The sequence below is a fragment of the Pygoscelis adeliae genome, unplaced genomic scaffold (genome assembly GCF_000699105.1).
Source record: "Pygoscelis adeliae isolate BGI_AS28 unplaced genomic scaffold, ASM69910v1 Scaffold3, whole genome shotgun sequence".
NCBI classification, from domain to species: Eukaryota; Metazoa; Chordata; class Aves; order Sphenisciformes; family Spheniscidae; genus Pygoscelis; species Pygoscelis adeliae.
In genome coordinates this window covers 2,160,584-2,176,794 of record NW_008824446.1, presented here as the reverse complement: position 1 = coordinate 2,176,794, position 16,211 = coordinate 2,160,584, and the positions used below count along the sequence as shown (strand labels likewise).

At 34.2% G+C, this 16,211-nt stretch overlaps 1 protein-coding gene across 1 annotated transcript in view; it reads right to left on the bottom strand.

The window, feature by feature from the left end:
* The window catches only part of FMN1 (formin 1), a 147,321-nt gene that overhangs the window by 82,540 nt on the left and 48,570 nt on the right, over positions 1 to 16,211 (bottom strand). The window contains exons 4-5 of the mRNA XM_009320985.1: positions 11,574 to 12,346; positions 7,242 to 7,392 (exon numbers count right to left, since the gene is read on the bottom strand). Of these exons, the coding sequence (XP_009319260.1) occupies positions 7,242 to 7,392; positions 11,574 to 12,346 (924 nt within the window). The remainder of the gene's footprint in view (positions 1 to 7,241; positions 7,393 to 11,573; positions 12,347 to 16,211) is intronic.

Genomic DNA, 16,211 nt, shown 5'->3' with positions numbered 1-16,211 from the left:
GCAGTAGCATTTTACTACTTCCACTCAAGTTTGAACACTGTTTATTATCTTATGCAGACAGCTGAAGACAGTCATTGTGTTTCAACCCTGCAAAGCTTCCAACATTTTCTGCAATATCTGCCCTTCTTGCGGAAACACAAAATTCATTAATTGTAATTGCTCATTTAGTTAGATGGACAAAAAACTTGCTGACAGACATATCCCTTTCAGTTAAAAAAATGCAATTCACTCAAAATATTGACACTCTTCTTAAATGAGAACACATGTTAATAATTATGTGAAGTCTGTTAGAGATAATAGACAACAGAAAAGCCATTATCTTTAATGTCCTCCTGCGTCTTTGAAATGATAATCATTGCACTAAAGGGCCAAAAATGATTGATGGACTTTCATTTGGAGCATACACCTGACACAAATTACTTGACATTTACTCATTTTTTTTGTAAGATGAAGACAGAGTGGCATCACAAACATCCAACTATCCTGTTTCTTGAAAAAGTATAAAAAATACTTGAGTTTTTGAGGATAAGTTACTAACAAGTGCTCAAATATATTGGAAAAACTAACATAACTTGAAAATATGTGTAAGTCCAGCAATGGAGCTACAGAATGCACATGGAATAAATCACAGCAAAGGAATGTTCTTTTCTAAATTGCCTCTTTTTCAGGCTTACAGGGTATCATAGCTTAATACATAATGAATCGTGTTTTTTATTTCATTCCAAAATATATGTCCTAATTCTGCCTTTCTTCTATTCGGTACTACAAGAACAGATTTTGGTTCTGCAAGTTTAACAGGAAAAGGAGAACCTATGGCTTGAAAACAATTACATGTGCTTATCAGCTTAAAAATGTGCATGTATATGTACAGACAAGAAATGTTAAGAGTTTAGAATGAATGAAAGCAAAATTGTTTGCATGTAAAACTTCAGTCCTTCATCTGATATGAACACATCTATATAATACTTTCAGAGTCTGGGAAAGATGTTAGATACTTCAAATTATATTCAAATCTATTGAAAGCGGAGTTCTTTCAAAAACAACTGATGGGGGGGGTGTCAGAAAAATAGGTTAGATTTTTAATATGCTATTTGTTTTCCGTTTTCATGAACAGCTATGGACCTTAATGGTACTGTACTGAATCTACTTACAGTTGAACATTTTTGGTACGTAAAACTTTATAGTTGAAATCTATTTACAATTTCACAAATATAACTTACAATACGGTTTTTCAAATAAACCATACATTCCTAGACAAATGCTTTAATGCGAGTGTTAGTGGATAATACAATAGGTGCAGAAATCATAAGTCCAGAATGCTACAACTGAAATCTAAGCGTAAGAAAATATAGACATGATGATGAAAACAGTCTAGATTAACAGTTGCACTTTCACAAGCATGTCAGTGATACTTTAAAAATAGAAGTTAAAAATAGAAGTCATATTCAAAAGGCATTTAAGGTCTAAATGTCCAATAGAATCAATACCTAAATTGAAGTTATATACTAAAATAACCTGGTGGATCTAGCCCTTTTTCTTCTTGATTTCCAAGAAGCTGTAACTTCTAAATGATTTTGAAAGTGGGACCAACTACGCACATTTGAAAAAGCTTAACTAAAGACCACAACACTTTACATGGTGTAAATACTTTTAGATCTAATGTATACTGCCAAGCTGCATCATACCAGTAACTTACGTATTTAGATTAAGCTAACTGAATTAGGCAAAACCAGAAATTTATTTGATTCATATTCAGAGGCTAATGAACAACTTTATTTTTGTCCAGTAACTTCAACTTTGCCTGCTGCAAATTCAACCACTTCAGAACTATCCTAGGAAATAAATCCCACTCCTTCTACACATTATTTATCCACGTAGAGTCTCTGGGAAAGTCAGGATGCAAGCAGTAGTCTCTTTTCCATTTCCTAGATATCACATCCAAAAAATCACTGCATTGTATTACCTCATATAAGATAATAATGCTTTTAGTCTTACACTTCAAAAGCATTCTTATGAGAGAAGAATTACATTTATTAATTCTTAAATATATTGCACACTGTTTTGCTCTAATGTTGGGACACAACTATTATATTCATCTAGACAGTAAATTCTCCCCATCCAGAAAAGACAAACTCTACTCTCAAGACATAATACCTAAAAAACGAGAATATTTCTTTTGATCAGTACCTACGTAATACTGTAGAACTTTTATTTACAAGATTGCATATATGCAGAGCAGATAAATGCATAAGAATAAGGGTTTCCTGAATATTTCAGAGGATGTAGAGTTGGAAAAAACACAACAGGTTCTTCCAAAGCTGCTAGATTTTCCAAAGGAGTGCATGATCGAAGAAGCATGAGCAGCCACACACTTTGTAGAACTTCTAAGCCCAGATAAGCATTACCATAACAAACTTCAAGAGTATATAAGTGTACCAGAAAGGTACATCTGACCTTCATTTAAACAATATTATTTTTACATTGTATCACTATCAAGTGAATATACTATATTTTTCCAAAATAAGTTAATATATGCCTAAAAATACATAAAATCACCCTCTGTGCAGTCCTTTAAGAATTTATATTACCCTTGCTGCTGGAAGGTTCTTAACTTCCCTTCTTTTTTTCCCCACATATTTGTTAGAATACCTTATTTTTTTAATAACTGCATTTCAGATTCTAATAACTAGAAAGCCTCTAGAAACTAGTGTAACTCAATTAATAAGCCATTTTCTGGCAGGCATGAAAGCAACAAATTTGGGAATCATGAAAGTGCTTCCACTCTGGGAAAAAGGGTAGCCAGCTGTTTCCATTCATAGGACAATGGACAGAAAGTGGACTTTATGCCTTTTAATTGAGTAACAGAATCATGATGTTGGAAAGGCGCTCAAAATGTCATCCAAAGCATTTATGCACTTCAAGATAGTATCAACGATATGTGTATCATTCTAAGTAAATTTTCTTGAAGATCTCCCAATACAGTAACACAATTTTCCTAGCCAAAATTTTTCTGCATTCCTTTGGTTTCCTTACTCTTAGAAAGCTTTTAATAATTCTTCTTTGCAGCAGCTGCATGCACTTGATGACACTTACTGTGTGTCCCAATCAACCTTCTCTTTCCTAAACAATAATAATTCAATTCTTTCCTCAGAGACTACTTTTACACTTTTCATCATTCTTACTCTTCTTGACTCTTTACAGGTACTAAACATTTTTAATGAAGGGCTGTAGTGCCTAAATCTAGATGCAGTTCTTAACTGAGACATGATGAATAGATTGTCTCGCAAGCAATACTTCTATTGATCTATCAGAGTTTTGTTTTCCCTTTCTAGTAGTACCACGATTTGACAATTCATGTTCCTCTTGTGAGCCATTATAATCCCAAGATCCTTTCTGCTAAACTATTACCTAGTCAGTTAGCCAATTGTACCCCATCTTATTTTTAGGTCGCTGAATACCCTTAACTGTATTAACCTTGTGGTTAACTGTATTAGCTTTGTGCTTATCCCTATCTTTCAGACCATATCTCTGATATATGAAAGCTTTTGAAAGGGTCTACTCCAGTACATTTGAAGCCTCTTGCAACTAGGTAGTGGCTGCAGAGTTAATATTCCATTATCCAGGTCATAAGTGAAAATACCGAGGCAACCAGACCCAGCATAGATGCCCACAGAATCCTCAATGTATTCTCCTATTTTGACACCGAGTATATGTATGAGTATAAATATATTCTATATTATACATATTTATTTTATAAATTATATATTATATTGTAAGTACATTTTATATATGCGAGTATAAATGTGTATACAAATATAAACACACACTCAGAAGTTTCCCTTCTGAGCATAACTTGCCAAATGGTACTGGAAAACAGACAATCCGTTCCATTTATGTAGGAAAAGATTTAGATATTTCTGGCTGAAAATGGTAGATGTCTATCAGCTGTAAGCAACAAAAGCATAGCATACAGTGAATATTTTAATCTGTGTCACCATAAGGTGTCTACTATGTGGACAAATGGGTAAGAATAGAAAAAAGTGAAATTTCTATAGGCTTAATGTGATGCTTTCCACAGAAGCATTCATTTTACAGACTAAGCATACAGATTATTCTGACTGGTTTCACAAAAATAATAATTCTGAGAATAAATTGAATAATATTATTTTATTTGGAACTGCAAGAGAAATGTAAATAGATGGTAAAGAGTCATAATTCACAGGCCACATTGTTGAAGTTGTCTTAGTTTTATAAAGAAGACCCAGTTAAATGAGAAACAATTCCCCTCTAATTTGAAAGATAGAATCTTACTTCCAATTGCATAAGGAACTTCATTGTGAAGCACTGATATAATTCTCATTTAAGGAGAAAAGTATTAAGTAATCATGTTTTAATAAGCAACCCTGCACCACCTATTGGTCTGTCATTTCTCTAAACATCAAGCAGGTTGAACTTAATTTGTATAAGATGGTATGAACCAGGACAAAGTTTGTGCAGAGAAGAGATTTAATGCAGTGAATAGGTCAGCAATAACATGTATCATTAAATAGAATAGCTTACCTACTCCAAACACAAACTACTACTCCAGATTCTACCGCTGTACCTATACCTTGCTCTGGAAGGCTTTTTTATAGAACATGAGAAAGGAATTTACAAAGAAATACAAAATGACACAGCATCAACTAAAAACTATAATATATGATGAACCTCATAAGATTCATATGTCTTTCTTAATGTCTGTAGAAAGCATCTTTGACCAGACTATGCAATTCCATACACTGTGACACTTGTAGCATTCTTAAGACCAGACAATCACAAATTTCTGTACTGAAGCAAAGAAAAAGATTGCTGTTAAAACCCTAGTAGATAGATATAACTGTTAGAAAAAAGGCAAGAGAAGTTGAGAGCTGAGAAAAAGCTTGAGAAAGCACAAATGAAGCCAGCAGAACTGATAGTTTTACATTAATCTACAGGAGCTTCCTGTCACTATCTACTAATAAACCCCCCTGTAACTAAATAAAACGCCTCTCTACTACTGTATCACTTGCATCCCACCAAGATTGATCCATTGGAGCCAGCCTGCAGACATCTGGGCTTTCAGAGAGACAAAGAAAAACACAGGACCATCTAAGGACCAACTGTCTATAAAAATATTCAGCTGCTACTATGAGTCATTTAACAGAGAAAGGTGGAAAGACAGGATATACAATTAAAAAATGCTTCCATACTCAATTAAATTCAAATTTCACTTGAATTCTAAAAGCTCATTTATTTTTAATTTTTAAATTGACCAAATGACGGAAAGTTTAATATTGTTGACCATGAGTTTTTGAAATTTTCACAGAAACCCCTACAATTCCCACGGTTTGTAACACCATGATTATAATCCCATGAGTTTTACCAAACTAAAGATATAGTAATAGATATAAAGCTTAATTTATCTTTTAGGGGATTTTTTTATTTTATTTTCACACAGTACTTTAAAGGAACTTTTAAAATTTCATTAATTTCAGTAAATATATCCCTAGTCTTAAAATAATAAGCTTACATTTAATAACAAAACAGAATAATTCAAACAGTGACATAAATAAAGAAGATATCTTTGTAAGAAAATACATTGGCTTCTCACAAGAAATAGGAATTATTATTATACCATTATTTCCTATATTGAATAGAGTAACTATTATCCAGTTCAATTTTGGATAAAGTTAAGAGAGATCATTAAAAATTGTGCTGCTGTAGCAAATAAGTTAGTTAACAAAGCAGCAAGGAAAAAGAATAATGCAATTTCATCTTTCAGAATACAGGCCTAATTCTCTACCTGGTTGGCTGTCATACACCTGGAGAAATAGGTATATTCACTTAATTTCTGAGATTTTGAAATACAAAGGTAACTCTGCGCATATTATTTCTAGATTAAAGTTACATTGGTTACATTCTTCTTCAAAGTTCTTTAGAAACCTGTATTTCCTATTAAATAATTCTTTCTGAAAGAGGTAAATTAATGAAATGTAAAAATAAATTTACAAAGAGGGCATCAGAAATGTGAAGTAATGGGATTTACAGATGCAGCTGAGTACTACATGCCATATGTACTTGAAGCATTTGTCAAGTAAAATATGTCAAAATATTTTTCACAGAGATATTCATGTCCAACTTCAATCTAACATCTAAAGGACTGTAACAATTAATAATTTCTTTAAGGTGTATTTACAAATGCCAGCATGACCCCATCCTGGCCCCATTTTTCATTTTTCACTTTTTGCATCATGAGTTTGAATTTTATAAATTCTGTAGCCTTATTTACACTTCTCATTAACTACTGTGCTAAGACACAATATAGGAAGTTTATGATTAAAGATGTTTGAAAGATCTGATTGCACTGATACGTATCTATGTATGTATATTTCACATTATATGTATTATAAAATTGAAAAAGGTAGATAGCATAGCTTACATACAAAGTGCCCTCTTGTGGTTCCAAGCAGGTAAACTCAAACAGATTTACGATACAGTATATATTTAAATGGGTTTCTAATATATAACCACATTGTTTTAGCAAAACAGTATCGATTATTATTCAGCCTAGACTTTCCCCTGCAGCAAATACTACTAATGACATTTCTTTGTCCTATCTGCACATAGTAATTGACAAGTACAAGATCTCTCTGTAACAGATCATGTCAGAGGCAGACGATATCTGTGCTACGGTAATGACATAGCTACTGCAGAAAATTTTGGCCATTAAAGACATGATTGTCCTGTCCCTTCCTGACACAGCTCTTTAGCTATACCGGAAAAAAGATTTTTGGCATTCCTTATTCAAAACGTCTAACAGTCCTATCTTGCTTTATACTTTATTTTTCCAATAAAATTAATCTCAATGGGAGAGAGGTTTGCTAGGGTAACTTAATGACAGCCTTTAATTATAAATCAGTTCAAGGGCAGACATGGCCTTAAATATTGGCACTTTTAGATACGTATTAGAACTTTCATTCAGTTCTCCTATACGATATTTTTTCTGCCTCACTGGGATGTGGAACTTTCATTTTCAAAAGCAAGAAATCTTCCGAGGTAAAAAGTAACCCCACATTCTCAAGCAAGAGTTGAATCAGCAATCCACCTATTTTGCTTTAAAATGAGATTTACAAACCCATCTGTTATCTGTTTGTTCAAAAATAAATAAAATGTAAAACTAAACAGTGACACAAAAAAAGAAAATACAAAGAAACAATAAATACCTTTTTGGCCTTGGTTTTTTTTTCATAAGTCTCTGATAATGGTTTTCTTTTTTCCTGAGTGGTGTCTTTGGAGAATAAATATTCAAACTCGGTAGTATCAAGTATGTCAGGTTCTTCTAGTGATTCCCATAATGTTGGCATAGCATTTTTCCTATAAAAGGAAAGTTAATAATAAAACTTCCAATAAACATTTATGAAAAACCATAATAGATCTAACCACAATAGATGAAAATCCATAATAGATTTAAAACTCAAAGCAACATGCACTGCTGCTATACAAACAGCATTCCTTCCCTATACCTTGCTCTTGTAAGGAGTCAAAATGGTTTGCAGAAGGCTGTACCAAAAAGTTTACCTATTTATTATCCATGCCTGCTAGAATATCAAAATGCATTATTTGTATTGTACATTTTTTTGTACAACAACCAAATATTACAACTGCAGCTTGTGCAAATACATCTCGAGAAATTTCTGCCACTTCAACTAGGAGTATTTAAGAAATTCCCAGTAATCTATTTAGACCTATAAAAATAAACTATATGAACAAATAGTGAACAAACTTTATTCAAGCATATTTTAAGAGCATTTGGGGTCATTTGTATAGGACTTGATTCACTTCATGTTAGCTGCAGATGTTGTAGACTCATATTTACCCTTGTTGCAGTTCTGAGAAACTAGAGTAATTATGTGGCCTATATTTTGGGAGACTAACCAGTATTCTGCTCCATTCAACCAACTGTAAATTTTAAATGTGGATTATCTTTCCTTCTTCTTTTGCCTTCCAAGACCAGATTTAGTTTTGGAACACTTTGGAACTTATTTACACAATCCTCTAGTTTTATCCAGATTTGGGGAAAATACTATGTAGTGCTGCAAACACGGCATTTCAATTCTGAATGAGCTTTGTTTCAAAATTTCAATGCTTCAGGAAAATATGTGAGACAAAACTTCTGAGTGCTCTTCTTGTCCATTTATCAGTAGAAGGTGGGCCCACTTCTTCCAGCAGATGTCACTAAAAGGCAGTGATATTATTTGCAATTAAAAAAAAAAGTGATGAAAACTCCTATAAAATACAAATGGCTGATGTTACTAAACATACTTTTATTAGACGTAATATGCAATACACACCTACCAATTTAAGGGGAACCAAAAGAAATTAATTTTTTTTTTCAAATTTAGGATTTTTTCTACTTAATACTCAGCTGTACATTTAGTATCGTGAATGTTTAAGGAACTCTAATTTTTCCATTAGCATCCGCTGATGCAGCATATTCTGTGTCAATGGGACATGCTTACAGCTCCACAGCTTCACTCTCCCTGATATTAGCCATAGTGTCAGCCACACTGAAGAATGAAGGATTCTTTCTGGCTCTGTAACAAGAATTTTGAAGTCCTGGATAGCTGCTGATCTGAGCAGCAGACCCTTGAAGAAGTTTCCAGTTCTAGTGCAGACCATGAAAATGCTGGACCATTACATCTGGTGATCAGCAGTTCACCAGAAAGCTATGACTTAGACCTTATCTTGCATTCAGCAAAAGCTTGATGAACCAGCAATATTTCAGAACAAACATTTTGATTTCAATGAATCAATAGGCAGAATTTCAATAAGGTTTATTTATGGACATTCACTATGAAACAATTTTTCACTAGTACTTTTGGGAAAGTAAAATCAAAATGCTCAAACTTTCTGCTCCAAAATATTTCAATGCCTTTAATTCTGAATCACTGAAAGAATACAACTGACATTTCACTAACCTTTTTTTCCTGTCAAACATTTTACATGAAATATTAACACCTTACAATGCTCTTTTATACCAGAATAATGATTCTTTCTCATCAAAATAAATTCAGACAAAAAGTTGTAAATGAAAATAAAACTCATATTTAAATACATTTAAGTGCAGGTATTTACTTTAAAAGTGTTTAAATATAATCCTAAAAATAACTTAAAATAAAAGATGAAGAATAATCATAAATAATTTGTAATACTTAAATAAATAATTTATAGTGACTTACAATAACATAAGTAATCTATAATAATCTGTAATATAATAATTCATAACAATAATGTAATATATAATGTAGTCACAGTATATAATACAGTATTTAATAGTGTGTATATCATACAACATATTACTATATGACTATAAGCCATATAAAATAATACAATGTAATTTATTAAAATGTTTAAAATAAACTTAGTATCTTTATAACTGTACTTATGCTAAAATAATTTTGAACATAGATAATAATGATTTGAATTTTAAGATCCGAATAATCATGTCATTTCATTACTTGCGTAACACAGGACCTGAATTTTATTTCATGATTCTAGCAACTCCTTGTTAAACTAGAAATAGTTTGTGTCGCTTAAGTATCCCCCAAAAAATACTTTTTTAGCCAACTCTTTTAATGGAGCTCTATGTTACATTGATAAACACTTGAAGCAAGGTTAGAATCAGCCAAAATCCAAAAGAACAGCTGAGCAGCACTGAAACCACATACCACTGTGGCAGTAAGGTATGCATGTTGGCCCAGAAAGTGTAAATGGGAGTACTACTTTTCTCCTGCCAGCTGAATAAATGGATAGCATAAACAAAAGTTGTGGGATCATTTCAAAAAGACTGTCCAAAAATTGTTTATTTGTGCCTGTTCACCAAACGATCCCTTATAAACAAATCAATAAACCAGTATGTTTCATAGTAACTTTAGATTTGCTACAACAGTATATACTATTAGACTACTTTCATAGAATCATAGAATGGTTTGGGTCGGAAAAGACCTTTAAAGATCATCTAGTCCCACCCCCCCACCACGGGCAGGGACATCTTTCACTAGATCACGTTGCTCAAAATCCCATCCAACCTGACCTTGAAGACTTCCAATGATGAGGCATCCACAGCTTCTCTGGACAACCTGTTCCAGTGTCTCACCAACCTTGTTGTAAAAAATTTCTTCCTTATATGCAATATAAATCTACCTCCTTTCAGTTTAAAACCATTGCCCCTTGTCCTGTCACTACAGGCCCTGGTAAAGTCTTGCTTCATCTTTCTCATAAGCCCCCTTTACATAGTGAAAGGCCGCAATAAGGTCCCCCCCGAGCCTTCTCTTCTCCAGGCTGAACAACCCCAATTCTCACAGCCTTTCTTCAGAGGAGAGGTGTTCCAGCCCTCTGATCATTTTCATGGCCCTCCTCTGGACCCGCTCCAACAGGTCCATATCTTTCTTGTACTGGGGGTCCCAGAGCTGGATGCAGTATTCCAGGTGGGGTCTCAACGAAAGCAGAATAGAAGGGGAGAATCACCTCCCTTGACCTGCTGGCCACGCTTCTTTTAGTGCAGCCCAGGATATGGTTGGCTTCCTGGGCTTCAAGCTCACTTTGCTGGCTGACATCCAATTTTTAATCCACCAGTATCCCCAAGTCCTTCTCTGCAGGGCTGCTCTCAATCCCTTCATCCTCTAGTCTGTATTGATATTGGGGATTGCCCCAACTCGGGTGCAGTACCTTGCACTTGGCTTTGTTGAACCTCATGAGGTTTGCATGGGCCCATTCCTCAAGCCTGTCAAGGTCCCTCTGGATGGCATCCCTTCCCCTCAAGAGTATCTAGCATTTTATTCCAGCACTAAACCACAATAAGATTGGTAATTTTTTATTTTTTATATTATTTTAAACTATGGAGGTCTCTATCAGTACTGAGACTCCTCCATAATGGATGCTTCATGCTACAGGTTCCTGAGCTGCATATATTTATACATATGCTTTACTTGTCCTCCTCTGACAGAATTATACACAGAGGTTCGGTACCAGTTTAACTGTTTCTAGAACTGGAATCATAGAAGATGACACAACATAGTGCTCTGAAGATGGTATCACCTGAAGTGGCTGGAAAGCAAAAATGAAACTCTAAGTTCTCTGACCTGACCAAACTTTAACATTTCAATTCTAATACTAAATTCTAATCTCTTGGCTCCCTTTTTTCTTTAGTGCTAAGTCTAGGAACCACCCTGTCACTAGAGTTGTCCATGGAGTACTTGGACTTTTGGGAAAAAAATGACAAAATTTCTTTTTGTTATGATGCAAAAATCTTCCTTTATAATGCATATAATTTTAATTTATATTCAATATTTTAAAATAATTTCTTATGATCTGTTTTTAGACTTCTAGAACAGATTGCATTTTTTTCTTAAAACATGTAAATTGCATGCCTTTACACTGCTTTTCTTATACATTTCTAGACTGCTAACTTCTTGTTATTAAGTCTTAAATAGTATACATACCCTTATATCATGGCCTCTAAATAGCAACTCTAAGTCCAAATAAATATATTTTACCTGCTGCCTTGTAATTGTATCCGTGTCCAATACAAAGGCTTCATGGGACGGCTAGGTTCAATGGCAGGTTTTCGAGGACCTTGGTTTGAAGATAAAGTGCTATTAAAAAAGAATCCAGGCCCAGGAGGTGGAGGGGGTGGAAGTAACCCAAATCCAGGCAGTGGAGGAGGAACAGGAGGTCCCAACCCTGGAAGCGGTGGTGGTGGCGGTGGTGGTGGTGCTTGAAAATTCCTACAGCCTTCAGAAAGTGGAAGTGGCAGTGGTGGACCAGATCCAAACTGAGATGTCAGTGAAGTCGGACCCGTTGGCAAAGGTGGTGGTGGAGGAACTAAACCTGGTAGTGAAGAATCAGGAAGGGGAGGAGGAGGTGGTGGTGGTGGTGGAGGAGGCAACATTTGTTTTGGTTGACAAGATAAGACACTTTCTGAAGACTGTACATTGTAATTGTCCTTATTTTCACTTTGGGAAGAAATAGTATGTGACAAAGAAGAAATATTAAGCTTTTTGGGTACTATTTGGTTATTTTTCACAGCTCTGTTTTCTTCTTCACTAGGCTTTATGAAAGTTTCTCTGTCAGTCTGTATACATACATTTCGGTATGTCTTTGGTGGGTTATCATCTTCAGTAGAAACACCAATATCTTTTGCTTTTTCATTTCTTCTGTTTAATTTATTATCAAGTTCATTCTTCAGATGTGCAATGGTTTCCTCAAGCTGAGCAGTTGACAGAGCATGTTCTCCACGAATATGGAATACCCTGAGTTCAAACTGAGACTGCAGAACAACAACAAAAAAACGTTAGTGCAAATATTTTTCTAAAGTGTTTATTTTGTAGTAATTAAAAAATCTGCACATTTAGACTATGTTCTTACTTTAAGCAAACCATAATGACAGAAATACTTGACTTTCCCAGTTCTAAATGGCTTTATTGCAAGCTATTACATAATTGGACAATTACTAATCTTTAAAGAAATGTAAGCAGCGTGTGTTTCACCAAAATATATTTTATGAGTAAATACCCAGAACATCAATTTAGCAAATTCTAACTTGTACCTTGTCTTTAAGCAGACTTACTGGGTTTTAATTGCTGAATGCAATAATTAATAGCTCATTACAGAAAAAAGGTACCTTTTTCGAATGGTATTATACTTAATGACATGATTTTATTGACTATTTCATTTCATAAATATGCCATATAGTTAACATGTTAGGAAGTAAAAAAATAGATTAACCACAACAGAAGTTGAAATTCCTCCCAGATAATACATTAAAAACAAAAATTAAAACACTTTCTCAATCTATTAAAAGTGTTCTCATCAATTAAATTCACAGATATACACATAAATTCTCCTTCAAATTTACCTTTACTATTAGATTAAAACTTCATTTCTACCAGATATATTTTAATCTACAATTCAGGAAAACAAATCTTAGAACCAAGAGGATCAAGAGGATTCACTGAGGTAGAAGGAAATAACAATCTTTCAAGAATATATGTAAGTAAGGAAGAAAAAACCCCACTTTTCTTACCATATATCAGAAAAATACAAAACATTTGACACAGAAATATCTCCTTTAAATAATCCAGTCCAATACTGCTATTCCAGATGATTAAGTCCCTACAAGCTATTTTCTGTTATGCCATGATACTATCAGGCAGCTGACTGGTGTTATCTTGTTTCTTTGCAAGGCAATGACTCCTGAAAGCATTTTCCATGGTTCTTTTAGGATCTCTGTACCAAGGGAAGCCAACATTTGAACAGAAGCAGCTAATGAGCTGTGATTTTCCCAAAGTCCTGCAGGCACAGCAATTTACACTTTAAAAATTCCCACATAGTGCTGGTCAGAAGTGGCAACATAGCACTCCCTACTTATCATTCCAACTTGAGTATTATGTCAGAGTTAATAGTTTACAGCATTCATTAATATGCATCCAAGTCATGCATGTGTAGCTCAGTATGGCAAATACAGTAGTGTAATATACTGTAATTTTATATCATACAAAGAAGCTTGAATACATATGCAAACAATATATGTTATTTCTTACAGCAGTATGGTCAGCTTGCATTCTAATCAATTTGTTAAGATAAAGTCCAAAGTAAACAATCTGAAAATATTGGATGCAAAATGCTCCTTTTCTTAGCTGGCAAGTGTAAAGGTGGGAAATCAAGTTTAAAGTCTTGCAAAGATAACCAAACAGAGATTTGTATTGGAAACAGCCCAATTTCTATTAGTTTTATAGAAGAACTAGGACTAATATGTACAACAAATAGAACATTTTTTGCTTGGCTTTTTTTTCTTTTCCTACTGTTACTCTATTGAAGTTTGTTGTCGCTCAGCTTTAATTATTAGTTCAGTTCAACTACCAAAAGATTTTCTGCCATTTGAATTGCTCCAGAGCAATTATCTTTCTATTTAAACTTGGCATACTGATCCATAAATGAGGTAATGAAGTAAGTTTGCCTTAGGGAATTTAGCTACTTTTTTTATCATAGTATTTTCCCCCCATATTGAACATCAAAAACTCGCCAATAGAACAGTTCACTTTGAACGTTAAAGATTTTCCCAGCAGTAAAACTGAAGTCACCTTAAAAACACACTGTAAAACAAGCACAGTATTTAACAGAACTACTTATTACATTTAACAGGGCATGAAAGCAACTGTGTTAGTATTATATACCTTTTCAACTACAGATCTTCAGTCTTTAATTTACAATATAAAATTGGTTGTTTAAACTCAGAATTATATTTGAGTTGATAGTTTTATGCTTTGTCTTGCTTTTTACTCTTTCACATTTTCAAAATCATTTTCTGTTAATAAAAATAATAAAATTATTAACATAAACAAGAATTAAAGCTAAAATTACTAAGCACAAAAAAGAAAAGCAGGCTTAACAAAAATGACATATTGGGAATGTGTTGAACATCTTATCAGTGGAAAAGATCAGTCTTATCCAACTGACTGCAATATAAAAGAGCAATAACTAATAAAACAATTCTTTATTTTAATTACCTTACATCTCAAAACAAATCTTGTTCACCAAAATAAGATTAAGTAATATTGAAATCTTTTCAGTTTACATAACTATGATAGTATTTTCAATGAAATTTTCAAGAATATGTATATTAATATGTACTAATTCTATATATATACATAAATAATACATACATATTCTTAGTAAAGGTCTGCTTCCTGGCAAATATTTCTTCAAAAGAGATGAAATGCTCTAAAATCTTAAAATTAATCAAACGGAGATCAAACAGCATCCAGCCATTCCATGCAGGCAGAATTTAAACATTCTGTCATGTACTATGACAAGTATATATAAAGTCTATTACATTTTCTTTATTATACCAATAAGGACTAGTTAGATACCTTATCAACATGTAGTATTAAATAATAAAGAAAACCAGTGTGTACTAAACTTAGGCACCTTTGACTCCTGAAAGTAAGTCAATAACTAAAAATAATTTTTAAAAAATTACAATTTTCACCTCTCTGTGGCTTAAAACTTTTTACACGGTACTGCCTATTAGAATGAAATCTCAGAATTCAGGCTGCAAGATACTTACTGATAATCACTAGACCTCAATATACAAATCTCAAAGTAGCTTATGGAGAACTCAAACTAAAACTAAATTAATTAAAATTAACTAAATTTAATTAATTTAATTAAACTAAGTTTAAACTAAAATAAATTTTGACCTTTTTGTCAATACAACCGTTCATTGTGCAAGATGATTTCTTGACTTTACAAATGGGTTGTTCTTTAGAACTTGTAGAATTTGTATTAGTTTAGAATCCTTCTTCTGATGCATTATACATCAAATTTATAGTTAGTATTTTTAATATAAAGATAAGTCACTAAATTTTGCCTAAGTCCCCACCTTTGCCTTCTGTGGCTTGGGTGGTGAGGCTCGAGCACTTGCTAGTGAAGACCGAGGCAAAAAAGTCATTGAGTACCTCCGCCTTCTCCGTGTCCCCAGTAACCAGATCTCCTGTTTCGTTCCAGAGAGTGCCCACATTTTCCCTCATCTTCCTTTTATCCCCAGCGTACCTATAGAATCTTTTCTTGTTGCCCTTGATGTCCCTGGCCAGATTTAATTCTATCAGGGCTTTAGCTTTCCTAACCTGATCCCTGGCTGCTTGGACAACTTCTCTGTATTCCTCCCAGGCTACCTGTCTTGCTTCCACCCTCTGTAGGCTTCCTTTTTGTGTTTGAGTTTGTCCAGGAGCTCCTTGTTCATCCATGCAGGCCTCCTGGTGTTTTTGCCGGACTTCCTCTTTGTTAGGATGCATCACTCTTGAGCTTGAGGGAGGTGATCCTTGAATATTACCCAGCTTTCTTGGTCCCCTCTTCCCTCCAGGGCTTTGTCCCACGGCACTCTACCAAGCAGGTCCCTGAAGAGGCAAAGTCTGCTCTCCTGAAGTCCACCATTTCGTGGTCACTGCAGCCCAGGCTGCCCTTGAGCTTCACATTCCCCACCAGCCTCTCCTTGTTGGTGAGAACAAGGTCCAGCATAGCACCTCTCCTCGTTGGCTCCTCTGTCACTTGGAGAAGGAAGTTATCATCGACGCATTCCAGGAGCTTTCTGGATTGCTCGTATGCCCTGCTGTGTTGTCCCTCCAACAGATGTC